We start from the raw sequence: 15,357 nt of genomic DNA, 5'->3' as shown, positions 1-15,357 counted from the left end.
CCCAATTCCTGTTCCCAATCTACCCTAATCTTATCAAATGGAGCTTTCCTAAGTTTCATAATAATATTATAAATCATAGCCGATGCACCTTTCTGACATGGATTAAGGTTAATTATCGAATCTAAAATATATATAGGAGGGAGCATTGGAAAGGAAGAAAGTATAGTACTTAGGAAATTTCTAACTTGTAAATATCTAAAAAAATGTATTCTTGATAAGTTATATTTATTAGATAATTGTTCAAAAGACATAAGGGAACCATCTAAAAATAAATCCAAAAACCGTAAAATACCCTTAGTCTTCCAAGTTTGAAAAGCGCGATCCGTAAAAGAGGGAGGAAAAAATATGTTACCTAAAATAGGAATCGCTAACCCGAATTGATTAAGATCAAAAAATTTTCTGAATTGAAACCAAATGCGCAAAGCATATTTAACTATCGGGTTAGAGACCTGCTTAAGGCGTTTCGAATCAAAAGGAAGAGAGGAACCTAAAATAGAACCAAGTGTATAACCCTGAACAGATTGTAATTCCAATGCTACCCATTTAGGAATAGATAGTATGTCCCGGTCAAGTAACCAAAATTTCATATATCGAATATTAATAGCCCAATAATAAAATCTAAAATTAGGTAATGCTAAACCTCCATCTCTCTTAGCTTTCTGTAAATGTATTTTACCCAGTCTTGGATTCTTATTCTGCCAAATAAATGAAGAAATTTTAGAGTCAACTTTATCAAAAAAAGATTTAGGAACGAAAATTGGTAATGCCTGAAACACATATAAAAATTTTGGCAAAAAAAACATCTTAACTGCATTAATACGACCAATCAAAGTTAAATATAAGGGAAACCATTTAGATGAAAGTTGAGTAATATGGTCTATTAATGGTAAAAAGTTAGTCTTAAATAAATCTTTATGTTTACAAGTAATTTTAATCCCAAGATATGAAAAGTAATTATTAATCAATTTAAATGGAAATTTATAATATAAGGGAAGATGTTTATTAATCGGAAAAAGTTCACTCTTACTAAGATTTAATTTATAACCTGAGAAAAGACCAAATTGTGCTAATAACTCTAAAACAGCAGGAATGGATCTCTCAGGATTAGAAATATATAAAAGTAAATCATCAGCATAGAGTGATAATTTATGGGACTTTAATCCCCGAGTTATCCCAGTAATATTTGAAGATTCTCGAATAGCAATTGCAAGAGGTTCTAATGCAATATCAAATAATAGGGGACTAAGAGGACAGCCTTGTCGAGTACCACGAAAGAGAGGAAAAAAAGGTGAGTTTAAAGAGTTAGTACGAACCGAGGCTACAGGGGAGTAATATAACAGTTTAATCCAGGATATAAATTTCAAGCTAAAATTAAACATTTCAAGCACCTTAAATAAATAAGGCCATTCTACTCTATCAAAAGCTTTCTCGGCATCTAAAGAAATAACACACTCAGGAACATTTTGTGAGGGAGTATAAACGATATTTAACAATGTACGAATATTATAAAAAGAGTAACGACCTTTAATAAAACCCGTTTGGTCTTCCGAAATAATAGAAGGAAGTACTTTTTCTAGTCTATTTGCTAATAACTTAGAAAAAACTTTAGAATCAACATTTAATAAAGATATTGGTCTATAAGATGCACATTGAGCAGGGTCTTTATCCTTCTTTAGTATTAAAGAAATTGATGCTCTATTAAAAGATTCCGGAAGTTTACCAAGTTTCAAAGAAGCCTCAAAAACCTTATAGAGCCAAGGAATCAATAAAGAAGCAAAACATTTATAAAATTCAACGGTAAATCCATCAGGGCCAGGAGCTTTCCCCAGATTCATAGAAAAAATAACATTCTTAATCTCATCCATTGTAATGTAAGTATTTAATAAAGAAGACATATCCCGTGAAATCTGAGGGAAGTCTAACTTATCTAAAAAATCATTCATATATTTAGAATCTCGAGGAGACTCTGATTGATATAAAGAAGAATAAAAATCACAAAAGGTTTGATTAATCCCCACATGATCCAATATCAATCGATCATTTTGGTTATAAATCTGATTGATTTGAGATTTAACATAATTAGATTTCAATTGATTAGCCAGCAGCTTGCCAATTTTATCACTGTGAACATAAAAATCACTTCTTGTTTTCTTTAATTGGTTTACAATCGAGGACGAGAGTAGTAAACTGTGTTCCATTTGAAGTTCAGTTCTTTGTTTGTATAGCTCCTCAGAAGGAGCCATAACATATTTCTTATCAATTTCTTTAATCTTGTCCACAATTGCCATCTCCTCCTGCTTCTGTTTCTTCCTCAAAGCAACGGAATACGAAATAATCTGACCCCGAATATAGGCTTTAAAAGTGTCCCAAAGAGTGTTAACCGAAATATCTTCTGTATAGTTAATTGTAAAAAAAAGCTCAATCTGTTCATTCATAAAATTAACAAAGTCCGAGTCCTGAAGCAACAGCGAATTAAAACGCCATTGTCTATTGTTTGGTATATTGGCCATAATTTTAATAGAAAGCTTAAGTGGAGCATGATCCGAAATGGTTATAGAATCATAATCACATTTAATCACTGAAGGAATGAGACGAGAATCAATGAAAAAATAATCAATTCTTGAATAGGAATGATGAACATGTGAAAAGAAGGAAAAATCTTTTTCCTGAGGATGCAGAAAACGCCAAATGTCCATCGACCCAGAATCAGAAAGGAAAAAATTAATCAAATTTGCAGATTTATTAGGTAAAGTCCGTAAAGGAGCCGAACGGTCCAAAGCTGGAGATAAACAGGTATTAAGATCTCCGCCCCAAATCAATGAAAACTCGTTCAAATTCGGAAACTGATCAAACAATGATTTATAAAATTCCGGACAATCCATATTAGGAGCATAAACATTAACCAAAACTACTTTTTTATTAAATAGTAAACCACTAACCAATAAAAATCTACCATTCGGATCAGAGATAATATCCTGTTGTATAAAAGTAACTGAGGAATCTATAAAAATAGAGACGCCTCGAATCTTAGCATTAGAGTTCGAATGAAATTGTTGGCCCTTCCAGAATTTGAAAAAACGTAGTCTGTCCCCCCTCCGTACATGGGTCTCTTGTAAAAATAAAATTTGTGCTTTAAGTCTCCGGAACACTTTAAAAACTTTTTTCCTTTTAATAGGATGATTAAGACCATTAGTATTCCAGGAGACAAAATTAATAATAGACTCCATAAATCCTAAAGTCAACCCACAACATGGAGGATTGACAATAGGCGCGACCCACAAACCCGGAGAGGAAACAGAACATACAAAAGATACCGGGGAAAAGGACGCAACCAGTACTTCAATAATGTATATAGCCCAAAGAGAAACAAACTAAAACGTGAAGCCCCTCCCACCACCCACCACCCCAAGACCCCAAGGCAAAATCTAAAGCAGACCCGCCAGAAAGAAGCAAGCGCTAAAACTACCCCCATGACTTCCGGTATACGCTCCCTTAAAAAAAGGTATAAATATGAAAAAGATCAGCTAATTGTAAAACAGTAAAAAAATAAGTAAAAAAAAGTTAACTCAATTAAGATACATACAGAACAGAACAAAAGCCGGAAAATATATATTAAAAAAAACCACAATAAACCTCAAACTCATGAATAGACACAGCAACAAAAAAAATAGGATTATTAACATAAAGTGATTATAAAAAGCAAAACAGAATAAAATTTAAAAAAAACTACAAAATTTAAGGCCGCACAGGAAATACGTAAAATGACAAAAGGGAAGTAACCACCCAGAATCCCCTGGGAAAAGAAAGAAATGACGCAGTTAAAAAGAAAGTTTAGCAGCCATATTAAGAAATCAAAAGTAAACTTTTCTGCCCAAATAGGGCACAGAAAAGTTAAAACCAACCAATTCACAGCCTCCGATCAACGGAGATAATTAAAAAAAGGCAATTAAGATGTTGAAGATGAAAGTTGATCCAGATAACTCTGGGCATCCGATGGAGAATCAAAAAAAACGAAGGGCTCCATCTAACATGCGAATCCTTAGACGTGCAGGGTACAGCAGCGCTGGTCTTAAATCCATCTTATAGAATTCCGACATCACGGATCTGTAACGGACCCGTTGGTCCCAGATTGGTTTACTGAAATCTTCCACGAATCGGAACTTAAGATCCGAAAAATCAATGAAACCTTTAGATCGAGCGAATCGAAACAGTCTCTCCTTGTCTTGAAAATAATGAAAACGTAAAATAACATGCCTAGGTCTATCTGACCTAGACGAGTATGATGGGATTCTGTGAACACGATCCAGTAGCGGTGGTTGGTCAGGAAATACAGTAGGGAATGCATCTTTTAAAAGTTGAGAGAAATATTTCATAGGGTTGTTGGCTTCAACGGCTTCCCTCACGCCGATCATTCGTAAATTCTGCCGTCGCATTCTAGATTCCAAGTCAGAGTTTTTAAAAGTCAAAAAGTCCAGTTTCTTCTTCATAACATTAATTGTTTCTTCGATTTTCCCCATCTTAAGCTCACTTTGTTGCGCGAATTTTTGAAGATCAGATATAGCCGACTGATGTTCCGCAATACATGTTTGCATCTTATCAATTAAATCGGCAATTTTCTGGAAATTAGTTGAGATTTCCGTATGAATCAGGTCTTTAACAGGTCCTGCAATTTCCGTACGAATCATCTCCCTAACAGAGGTTGAAATTTCCCTCTGAATTAACTCCGATATCGCTTTCAAAGTCACCGGTGATTCAGTCGGGGGGAGATCCGTAGCTTTTGGTTTAACCGGAGGTTTACCATCCTTGCCGTCTTTCTCGTTCTTAGACATAGCAGATCTAAGTTCCATCCAGTTGTCGGAGAATTCAGTTTAATTCAAAGTATTGTAAGAGTTGATGCCTTAATGGTTAATTAAAGTATAGCTGACCATAGAGAAAAAAAACTCAGAGGTAATGGAGCGAGTCAAGAACGCGACTTCACTCCATGAGCGCTACCGGAAGTCTCTCGAAATGTCACAGTTCTGTTACAGTGGCAAGGACTTCACTATTATATCTACCCAACACTGTTTGGTGCCATATTGGATTCAACAGCACAACATCTTGTTTGTACAGTAATCCTGACTGAGCAGGGAGAGGTGAACAAACAGTACTGGCTATCATTTCCTACACGTGCTGATAGCCTTCTTTTGGGCTAATATATTGGATTATTAAGTGATAGGAACCCATCAGAATGAAGAATTTCTAAGCCTCAAACCTGGAGGCATCTGATAGAGTAGGTAAATCTATGTAAAATTATCTACATTAAGCAAGAGAAAGAAATATGACATTAAGGAAAGAAAAGACTATGTAAATTACAATTTTTATATAATCCCCAGCAGTAATCATAAACTGCTGTCTTATGCAGAGTCAGTGTTGGTGCTTTTTAGTGCAAGTTGTTTGGAGATAGTGTTTGCTTAAAATTAGTTGCCATCTGCAAATCAAGGGAATTCACAATGATTTGAACAATGTCATTTTACATCATTCCAATGTTACCTGTTGTACTTGTATTTGTTCTTTATTTCTGTTGGTAATTTCCCTGTGTCATAATGAACAATGAAAATGAAGGAAGCTTCTAACAGTCAAGTTTTAGGGAAATTCCAGGCAGCAACACCTCCATAGCTCATCACATGAGCAAAGGTATTTTTCCTATCGTTCTGCAAACGGGCATACAGTTTTTGTTTTATTGTTCATGCAGTTTTTATTCTGATATCATTTTAATACTTAAGGGGATTACTTTTTTAATAAGACCATCAGACATAGAAGCAGAACTAGGCCATTAGCCTGTCGTGTCTGCTGTGCCGTTCCATCATGGCTGATTTACAGTCCCTCTCAACATTTTCCTGCCTTCTCCCCATAACCTTTGACACTCTTGTTAATCAAGAACCTATCAACCTCTGATTTAAGTATAACCAATGACTTGGCCTCCACAGTCCCTTATGGCACTGAATTCCACAGATTCACCATTCTCTGGCTAAAGAAATTCCTCCTCATCACTGTTCTAAGGGGACGTCCTTCTATTCTGTGTCTGTGCCTTCCAGTCATAGACTCCCTCACTATAGGAAACATCCACTCTGTCTAGGCTTTTCAATATTCTATAGGCTTCAATGAGATCCCTCTTCATTCTTCTTACTCCAGTACAAGCCCAAAGCCATCAAATGCTCCTCATATATTAACCCTTTCAATTCCAGGGCAATTCTTGTGAACCTCATCTGGACCCTCTCCAATGCCAGCACATCCTTTCTTAGGTAAAGGGCCCAGATCTGCTCAAAATACTCCAAGTGTGTTCTGACCAAAGCCTTATAAAGCCTCAGCATTACATCCTTGCTGTTTTATTCTACTCCTTTCAAAATGTATGCTAACATTACATTCTTACCATTCATTTAATGAGATTGTAAGATAATGTAATTGGTGGAAACGTACAGATTTCCAACCACTGACATTGGGTTGGGGTTCACTTTAAGAGGCTGGTCTGACGTGATGAGGTAATTACGTAAAGGATTTTTACCGTATTTTGAGTTCAGGTTTTGGAGTTCAAGAAACGTCTTATTACAGTTTTCTTAAACTTAAAATGCCTCACGTTGTGTTATCTGTGAAAACCTACACTGGTGACCCCCATGCTCTTGGACAAATCCAAGTTGCTTTGAAACTGCTGGAATTTTGGGAGCAAGATGCCGTCGCTTGGTTTGTATAAGCTGAGGCCCTATTTGCGCTGTGAGAAATCACAGCCAGTGACACCGAGTTCTACTATGCGGTAGCATTACTCGGAAACTCCACAGCTGCGAGTCTGGTGAGTTACTGGAACACCCGCCTGAGCACCATAAATACCGATTGCTGAAAATTTACCTTTTACAGACTTTTGGACCATCGAAGTCTGAGCTATCCTTACAGTTGCTCTCCTTGCCCGGCATCAGTGATACTAAGCCTTCAGAGATAATGAATCACATGCTGTTTCCCCTGGGAAATCACCATCCTTGCTTTATTTTTAAAGAACTCTTCATGCAGCAAATGCCTGGTTGTTCGCACAGGCCTCACAAATATACCTGTGATGACTACAGAGAGCTTGCTAAAATGGCTGATAGTCTACACACAACTAGGCAGCAGTGCATCATTTCTCCTCCTTTCTCTACCTCAGTAAGCCCGGTCAGTAAGGCCCCCAACATAAGCACACCTGCGCCTGCAAAACAGATGATGTCAGGCCTGTTTTTACCACGCTCGCCTTGGTACAAACGCTAGGAAGTGCTGACCACCTTGCATTTTCAACAGTGCCAGTGCATCAGGACATCAGAGCTCTGTGAACACTGTAGGTTCCGGCTGCCAGAGATGTCTACTATTCATTGCGGACACTCTTTCAGGGCGATGCTTCCTGTGTGGTAACGGTGCTCAAGTTACCGTGCTGCCAGCATCGCCTATTGATGAGAAGGCAAAGAGTGATGAAGCCTCAGCAAGATTCAGACCTTCGGGACACAACAAGTGACACTCTGCTTCACTGGGCGATGTTGCACATAAGACTTCATTTTGGCTAAAGTGGCTAGACCTCTGCTCAGTACAGATTTCCTGCGTGCCCAAGGACTGTTAGTTAACCTTAAGAACTGCTGGCTTGTGGATTTCAAGGACTTTGGGTTGTTACCCTGCTCTCCCAGTAAATTCCCCACAACAACTCTGTCAATTGCGTGCACCATTGCATGTGAGTTTACTCGATTGCTGGGCAAATTCCCAGACCGCACCAAGCCCACATTCTCCACAGTAGCCACAAAACACAGGGTCGAGCACCACATTTTTACAACTGGCCTATGTCCGTGGCTGCGTGTATAGATCGGACCCAGAAAACCTGGCGACCATGAAGGCTGAGTTTGCCAACTTGGAAAACTTGGAAAACTTGGCGTTGTACGCCAGTTGAATAGCCTCTGGGCTTTGCCCCTCCATATGGTCCCTAAGTCCGATGTTGGTTGCTGCCTATATGGCACTTGTTCACAACTGATATACAACATATTAAGGGGAAGTTAATGTCATGGCTGATTGCCTCTCACGGCCAGCCATTGAGGCCATACACATAGGGGTTGACTATGCTGGCATGTCAGCCAGCCAAGCTACTGACCCAAAGGTCCAGGTTTACCAGACAGCCTGCAATTGGCTGATATTAAGTTCGGAGAAGCTGGGGTTTCTCTCCTGTACAATGTCTCAACTGGTCATCCTCATCCCAAATTGCCTGCAAACAGGCGGTGGACTGTTTTTGACTCCATGCATGGCCTCTTGCGTCTGAGTCAGAAGGCCTCACAGAAACTGGTTGCACTAAAGTTTGTGTGGCACGGCCTTAGAAAGGACGTGTGTGATTTGACTGAAGCCTATGTGGAGTGCCAGCAGGCAAAAATTAACTGCCATGTCCAGGCGTAATTGGCAACTCTTGAGGTCCCTGAGCAGCAGTTTAACATTGTCATTGTGGACCTTGTTGGTCCTGTTTCCCCCTCCTGCAGTTTCACGCACATTACCATGATGGAGCATAACACCAGGTGGTCAGAAGTTGTCCCTCTAGCAGCAAAGACAGCCATAGATGTGGCTTGGGTGTTCATCAGCACCTGGGTCGCTCAGTTTGACAACATATCTGATATTTCCTTTAAACATGGTCCCCAATCCATATCAGACCTCCAGGCTGCAATGGCCCGGCTACATTACTCCATAACTGTATCACCCGTAGTCCAATGGCCCATGCAAGTGGTTTCACCACTCCTTAAAGGCTGCTCTGAGAGCTTCCCCGAGTGCTGGCATGATTGTCTTCCATGGGTTCTGTTGGGACTCCAAAGAGGACCTAGTTGGCTTTTCAACAGCACTCCACCTTCCTCAGTAAATTCAATTCTCTTTTCACCTATTCCTACCAACCATCATGTCATACAACACCCTTAGGTTCCTGTTGATCTATTTTCTGCCCCGTTTGTTTTCGTCTGCCATGATGTACACCAGCTTTCCCTTAGGCCCCCTTACAATGGCCCATTCTGCATTTTTGAATGGAGTGAAAAGATTTTTATCACAGATAAGAGGGGTAAGCCTGAATGTGTTTCAATAGACTGCCTTAAACCAGCCCACCAGGATTTGGAGGATTCCACAATCATGCCCCTGGCATTACAACACGACCATGAGTGTGCCAACTCTCATTGGATGAGTCAGAGAACTCGTTCACCCATGGAACATACGACCTGAGCCGGACAGCTCATCTGTGCTCTGAACAGGCTCACAATGCCAGTTTTAATGAATCCTGGGGAGGCCTGTGTATGGGGAATGTAATTGGTGGAAACGTACTGAATTCACAACCGTCAGCCACCAATAGAGGCTGGTCTAACACAATGAGGTAATTATGTAAACACGAGGAATTCTGCAGATGCTGGAAATTCAAGCAACACATATCAAAGTTGCTGGTGAACGCAGCAGGCCAGGCAGCATCTCTAGGAAGAGGTACAGTCGACGTTTCGGGCCAAGACCCTTTGTCAGGACTAACTGAAGGAAGAGCTAGTAAGAGATTTGAAAGTGGGAGGGGGAGGGGGAGATCCAAAATGATAGGAGAAGACAGGAGGGGGAGGGATGGAGCCAAGAGTTGGACAGGTGATTGGCAAAAGGAATATGAGAGGATCATGGGACAGGAGGCCTAGGGAGAAGGAAAAGGGGGAGGGGGGGAAAACCCAGAGGATGGGCAAGGGGTATAGTCAGAGGGACAGAGGGAGAAAAAGGAGAGTGAGAGAAAGAATGTGTGTATTATGTGAAGGATTTTTTACGCATTTTTTTGTTCAAGTTTTGGAGTTCAATAAATGTGTTGTTATAGTTTTCTTAAACTTAAAATGCTTCAAGTCGTGTTATTTGCGTAAACCTACAAGATCACTCTCATTTTTCCAGCGTCTAGAGAATATATATTGTTCAGAGCACTTGAAATCGCTATTTCAATGGAAACCACTGAGAGAAATGCAATTGTGTTACAGTCAGGAATGAAAGTGAGTATGAACAAAATTACAACATTTAAACAGAAACCAGCCTGACCAAACAAATTGTGTTACCATTGTAGCTGGGGCTCACGTATATCAGGCCAATGCAGATTTAAAGGCAAAATGTGCAGAAAATGCAACAAAGCAGGACACATACAAAAAGCATGTCAGGCAGTTAATAATAAATGGACTGCACAGGGAAGAGAAAAACGTAAAAGGTAAGTGGCAGTTTCAAGTAAAGTGCTAATCTCATGCTGTTGATGAAAAATCTGATAATGGTGGAAGTGACGCAGGACTGTGTTGCCTTGAGATTAACAAAGTGGAAATTTACAATAGATAGGCAATATGACTTACACCAGAAGTGAATGGCAAATGAATTAAAATGGAATTGGACACTGGCTCAGCTGTTTCAGTCATTCCACAAAGTGAGTTTGATCGGCATTTCAAAGGTACTAAATGGAAGCCTGCAGTTAACCAACTAACAACTTATATTGGAGAGAAGATAACTCCAGTGTGCATGACATGTGTATCACTGACATACAACAAGCAACAAGCCACATCAGGCTTTTATGCGGTAAAAGCTGGAGGGCCAGCATTGTGGGAGTGTGATCGGCTGTGACATCTAGAACTTGATTGAAAATCCATCCACCATTTGCATGTATCTGTCTCCATGTTGTACACCATGAACCAGTGGCCGGCAGAGGGCAAACAGGTATTGGTGTCAACCTCTGTGCCTCTGGTTAGAAAACATATTGGACCAAAGAAGTACCATGCTGCTCAAAGAAATTTGAAAATGCAGAAAGCAGTCATCCGAATACAACAGTTTTTGTCGGCAACATATCTGAGAAAGCTACTGATATGTTAATCAGGCAGTTACTTGCAAAATGTGGCTTGGTTTTAAACTAGAAGAGAGCTCAAGGAATTTCAGGAAAGTTGCAAGAATTCAGTTTTTGTGAGTACAAAGAATCTACTTTGCATGCATTAATGTTATTGCATGAATTTCAAGTGGGAGACAAAAAGCTGTTTGTAAAAGTAGATGGAAAGACCAAAACCCAGCTGGATGAATGGAACGCCAAAAAAAAGGTGTCAATGGAGATACAAAAACAGGATTTGTCAGATGATGTTGTGGATGAGGAAAGTAAGAGGAGAAAGCAGATCATAAAGGGAGCAATAAAAAGGGTTAATAAGAGAATACTCCAGCGAACTAAGTGCACCTTCATAAGATCAAGATGTACATTCTAGAAAGAAAAAAAAAGAAAAAGAGCAGGATAAAGAGAGAAAAAGAAACCGAGACCAGGAGAGAAGCAAGAATCGAAGTAGATCCAGAGAGACAAGCTGAGAAAAGGAGAAGCAAGTTGTCCAGAACCACTTCCTGCAATCTCAGAGGGAGGAGGCCCAGAATCTAAGATTGTTTTTACGGCCACAGTTCTCACCTGCCAAGCAGCACAACCTCCCTTGTCAGGAATGACGTTATCCCACAAGAGTAAGAAATCTTCCACAACAATTAAATCTTTAGACCTGAATGGGACAATTTAAAATTTACTGTGCACTGGTTGTCTATATAGCTGTTTTATTATATCATATACTGTGTATATATTATCACACAAACTCTTCTCCCTCCTGCCATCTGGCAAAAGGTACCGAAGCATTCGGGCTCTCACGATCAGTGCAATAGTTTCTTCCCCCAAGCCATCAGACTCCTCAATACTCAGAGTCTAGACTGACATCTACATCATTTATTATTATATTGTAATTTGTCCTCTACTGTGCTTATTGTCTTGTTTATTAATTAATGTACTGCCCTGCACTGTTTTGTGCACTTTATGTAGGTCTGTAGTCTAGTGCAGTTTTTATGTTGTTTCACATAGTCTAGTGTAATTTTGTGTTGTTTCAGGTAGCACCAGGGTCCTGGAGGAAAGTTATTTCATTTTTACTGTGTACTGTACCAGCAGTTTATGGTCGAAATGACAATAAACTTGACTTGACTTGAGATGCATTCTATATTGAGTTGGCGTTTATGGCTAACAGGGAGGAGTGTTGTGTATTTAATATTTCAGTAATATTTGAATAAAATTGTAAATATATTGATTGAGTAAGCATTCTTTATTTGTTTACATAATTCGTTATGGTTATTTGTAAAAATACGTGAATTGCATACATTGTGATGCTACCATGTGATATGTTTACACCTCCCTTAAAGTAAAAAACAAAGTTGGACTCGTAGTCTGAACTCTCCATGTTTTCCTTCCAAGTAGTTTTATGTTTGGAGTTACAAAACATAACAAACAGCATGCCTTTTCCATTCTAGCTCTCCTGACTTCTGGCTTCTGTATTATGTTGCCAAGATGCAACCATGTGAAGGAAAAAAGAAGGCAACAATTGTGGGGTGGGGGGAGGAGGCCTCAGGAAATATTACATCAACTAACTTTTAAATAGGTCACTTTTACTGTTCTACTCAGTTCCAATGAACTTCCTGAGCCATCATCTCAAAAAAAAAAGCAAGGCGAGCCTTCCAAATACAAGTGAAAATTCTGAACCTGTGTCAGTCTACTGGAATCTTTCTTTACAATCCACCATTACGGAACCATTTCTCATGCCATCCACCCTCGTAACCCAAGATAGCCAAATTGTGTTGAATTATGGTTCCTTGTGTTATACCCCAACATGAATTTGGAAAGCCCCAAACTCCCCTCTTTCTATTGCCTCCTCCACTGCACTTCACAGTAAACACTTTAAACCACTTTTATAATGCTGTTTACATTGTATTTATGTACATCTTACTCCATGTCTGTACTTTTAACTTTATTTGTATATATGTCCTTATTCTGCATAATTATTGAAGGTTGTCAGTTTTTGTTGCATGTAGCGCTAACACACCACAGCAATTTCCTAATGCATGTAAAAGTATATAGCAAATAAAGTTGATCCTCGGTCCATTATAAACAAGATGTCCTACCAACAGTATGAAATGGAATCAAATCAATGTCTCAATGCCATCAACTACTACAGGGTCATATAAGATCACATGGGACATATGGATTGGAAACTGGTCACTCAATCTAAGCATTTATCCAAATTTCAAGCTTTCTGTCTTTCTCTATCTATTAGTGTAAAGTTCTATCCAGTTCTATATAACTTTGGATGTGGAAGCATTGGAAAGGGTACAGAGGAGATTTACCAGGATGCTGCCTGGTTTAGAAAGTATGCATTATGATCAGAGATTAAGGGAGCTAGGGCTTTACTCTTTGGAGAGAAGGAGGATGAGAGGAGACATGATACAGGTGTACAAGATAATAAGAGGAATAGATAGAGTGGATAGCCAGCGCCTCTTCCTCAGGGTACCACTGCTCAATACAAGAGGACATGGCTTTAAGGTAAGGGGTGGGAAGTTCAAGGGGGATATTAGAGGAAGGTTTTTTACTCAGAGAGTGGTTGGTGCGTGGAATACACTGCCTGAGTCAGTGGTGGAGGTGGTGGAAGCAGATACACTCGTGAAGTTTAAGAGACTACTAGACAGGTATATGGAGGAATTTAAGGTGGGGGCTTATATGGGAGGCAGGGTTTGAGGGTCGGCACAACATTGTGGGCTGAAGGGCCTGTACTGTGCTGTACTATTCTATGTTCTATGTTCTATATTCTACATGCTTGTCCAGTCTATGCTTGAATGTGTCATTTGCACCATTCTCTGTTGAAGTATATTCCATATTCTCACCACTCTTTCAATCCAGAACTTTCTTCAGAATTCCCTACTAGAATTTCTTGGTGACAACCTGATACTGATCACCTCAGTAGCAATGTTCTCTTTCTAAGCCACTCTATTGAAACTTCTTGTAATATTAAAGAAAGTTCCATTAGGTCAGCCGCCCCCAACAACCTCTCTTTCTCAAGAGAAAAATGATCTAATTTGTTCAGAAAGCTGTTCGCCAGGGATTGAAACAAATCGTTATTAAACTTACAAAGTGACAGGAAATATTTACCTGTGCAGTCATATCCCACCTTTACACTTAAGCAATTTATTTTTAGATGGATTCTGTCTTCCAGTTGATTGCGATTTTCATCTTGATAATAATAAAGGCTACCATCCAGCCATAAATCAAACCAGTTCCTCTTCCATCGTCGAAGAACTGAGCCTACAGACACACATAACATATATTCATCAGCTGGCCTTGTTTACTATTGAACTTTAAAACAGTTCAATTAAAATAAAACTTCAAATAAGTCAAATAAAGAAAGCTCCTGCCTCTTAAAAGTCAAAAAGGGGGCAGTTTCATATCGTATAGGGGTTTCCTCACAATTCTTTCAAAATTAAAAGCTATGAAAGTAATTAGAAACATAATTGATTTAAATACTTGTTATAGATATGTAATAAAATATAAGTATAACCATTTTAACTTCTTTTAAGGTTTCCCTTTTGAAAATGCAGAAATGAGTTAAAAGCACTGACTTTGTCTCCATAACCAGCCACTCTTCACCAGGGCCATCTTCGGTCATCCAAAAGAAGGGACGCCCACCCAACGGGATCCGGGACAACTTCCTTGTTTCTCGCCTGGTTTGCAACTGAATTTATCTTACTTCGCACACTTACACTGGAACAATTTACACTCGACACCTCAGAGAAAGACGGCCTTTTCTCTTAATCCTGATCCCAATGACCGGATTAGGATTTATCGTCACTGGTTGATCCAGCTACTGAAGGCAAGAAGCTTCTAGAAAACAGGTGGAGGATGTTTTGCAATCTCTCTCTCACACACACACAAACATACGTTATTCAGAAACAAGTTCTGTTTCTGCCGCTCCACACAAAACAAAGTATGCATTTCTTTGTTATTCGTTGTCAGGCTCCCCAGACAAGCAATCGCCTAGAGCTGCCTTCAAATACAAGCAATCAATTATTAATTTAGACATTATAAATTGAAAAGTCAATTAATTTTAAAAAATAGGTTAAAATTAGTTTTTAATTTCTAAAACACACCATTCGCATCCAGGCACTTTCTAATAAGTTTCAACTATTATGTATAAGGAAGGTAGACAGTTTAAAAGCACGTTGATAGAATTTATTGAGATTCAGCACGCAATAGGCCCTTCTGGCCCTCTGACCCGCGCCGCCCAGCAATCCCCCAGTTTAATCTTAGCCTAATCACAGGACAATATACATTGACTCATTAGCCTACCAACCAGTACATCTTTGGCCTTTGGGAAGAAACCAGGGCACTCAGAGGAAACCCATGCGGTCATTGGGAGAACGTACAAACTCCTTACAGGCACTCTAGCTCCTGTTATTACTGTGTGCCAACCCCAAAGTATTTCACACTAGAGACTGTGATCGCAACAATAGAGGCATTTAACTGTAAGGGGT

General features: G+C 39.3%; 1 protein-coding gene across 1 annotated transcript in view; it reads right to left on the bottom strand.

Moving 5' to 3' along the window:
• plekhb1 (pleckstrin homology domain containing B1) overlaps window positions 1-15,357 on the bottom strand; it is a 186,903-nt gene that overhangs the window by 113,428 nt on the left and 58,118 nt on the right. The window contains exon 2 of the mRNA XM_063054912.1: window positions 13,979-14,131. Within this exon, the coding sequence (XP_062910982.1) occupies window positions 13,979-14,131 (153 nt within the window). The remainder of the gene's footprint in view (window positions 1-13,978; window positions 14,132-15,357) is intronic.

The sequence above is a fragment of the Mobula hypostoma genome, chromosome 7 (genome assembly GCF_963921235.1).
Source record: "Mobula hypostoma chromosome 7, sMobHyp1.1, whole genome shotgun sequence".
Lineage (NCBI taxonomy): Eukaryota > Metazoa > Chordata > Chondrichthyes > Myliobatiformes > Myliobatidae > Mobula > Mobula hypostoma.
This window is presented reverse-complemented; position numbering and strand designations above follow the sequence as displayed.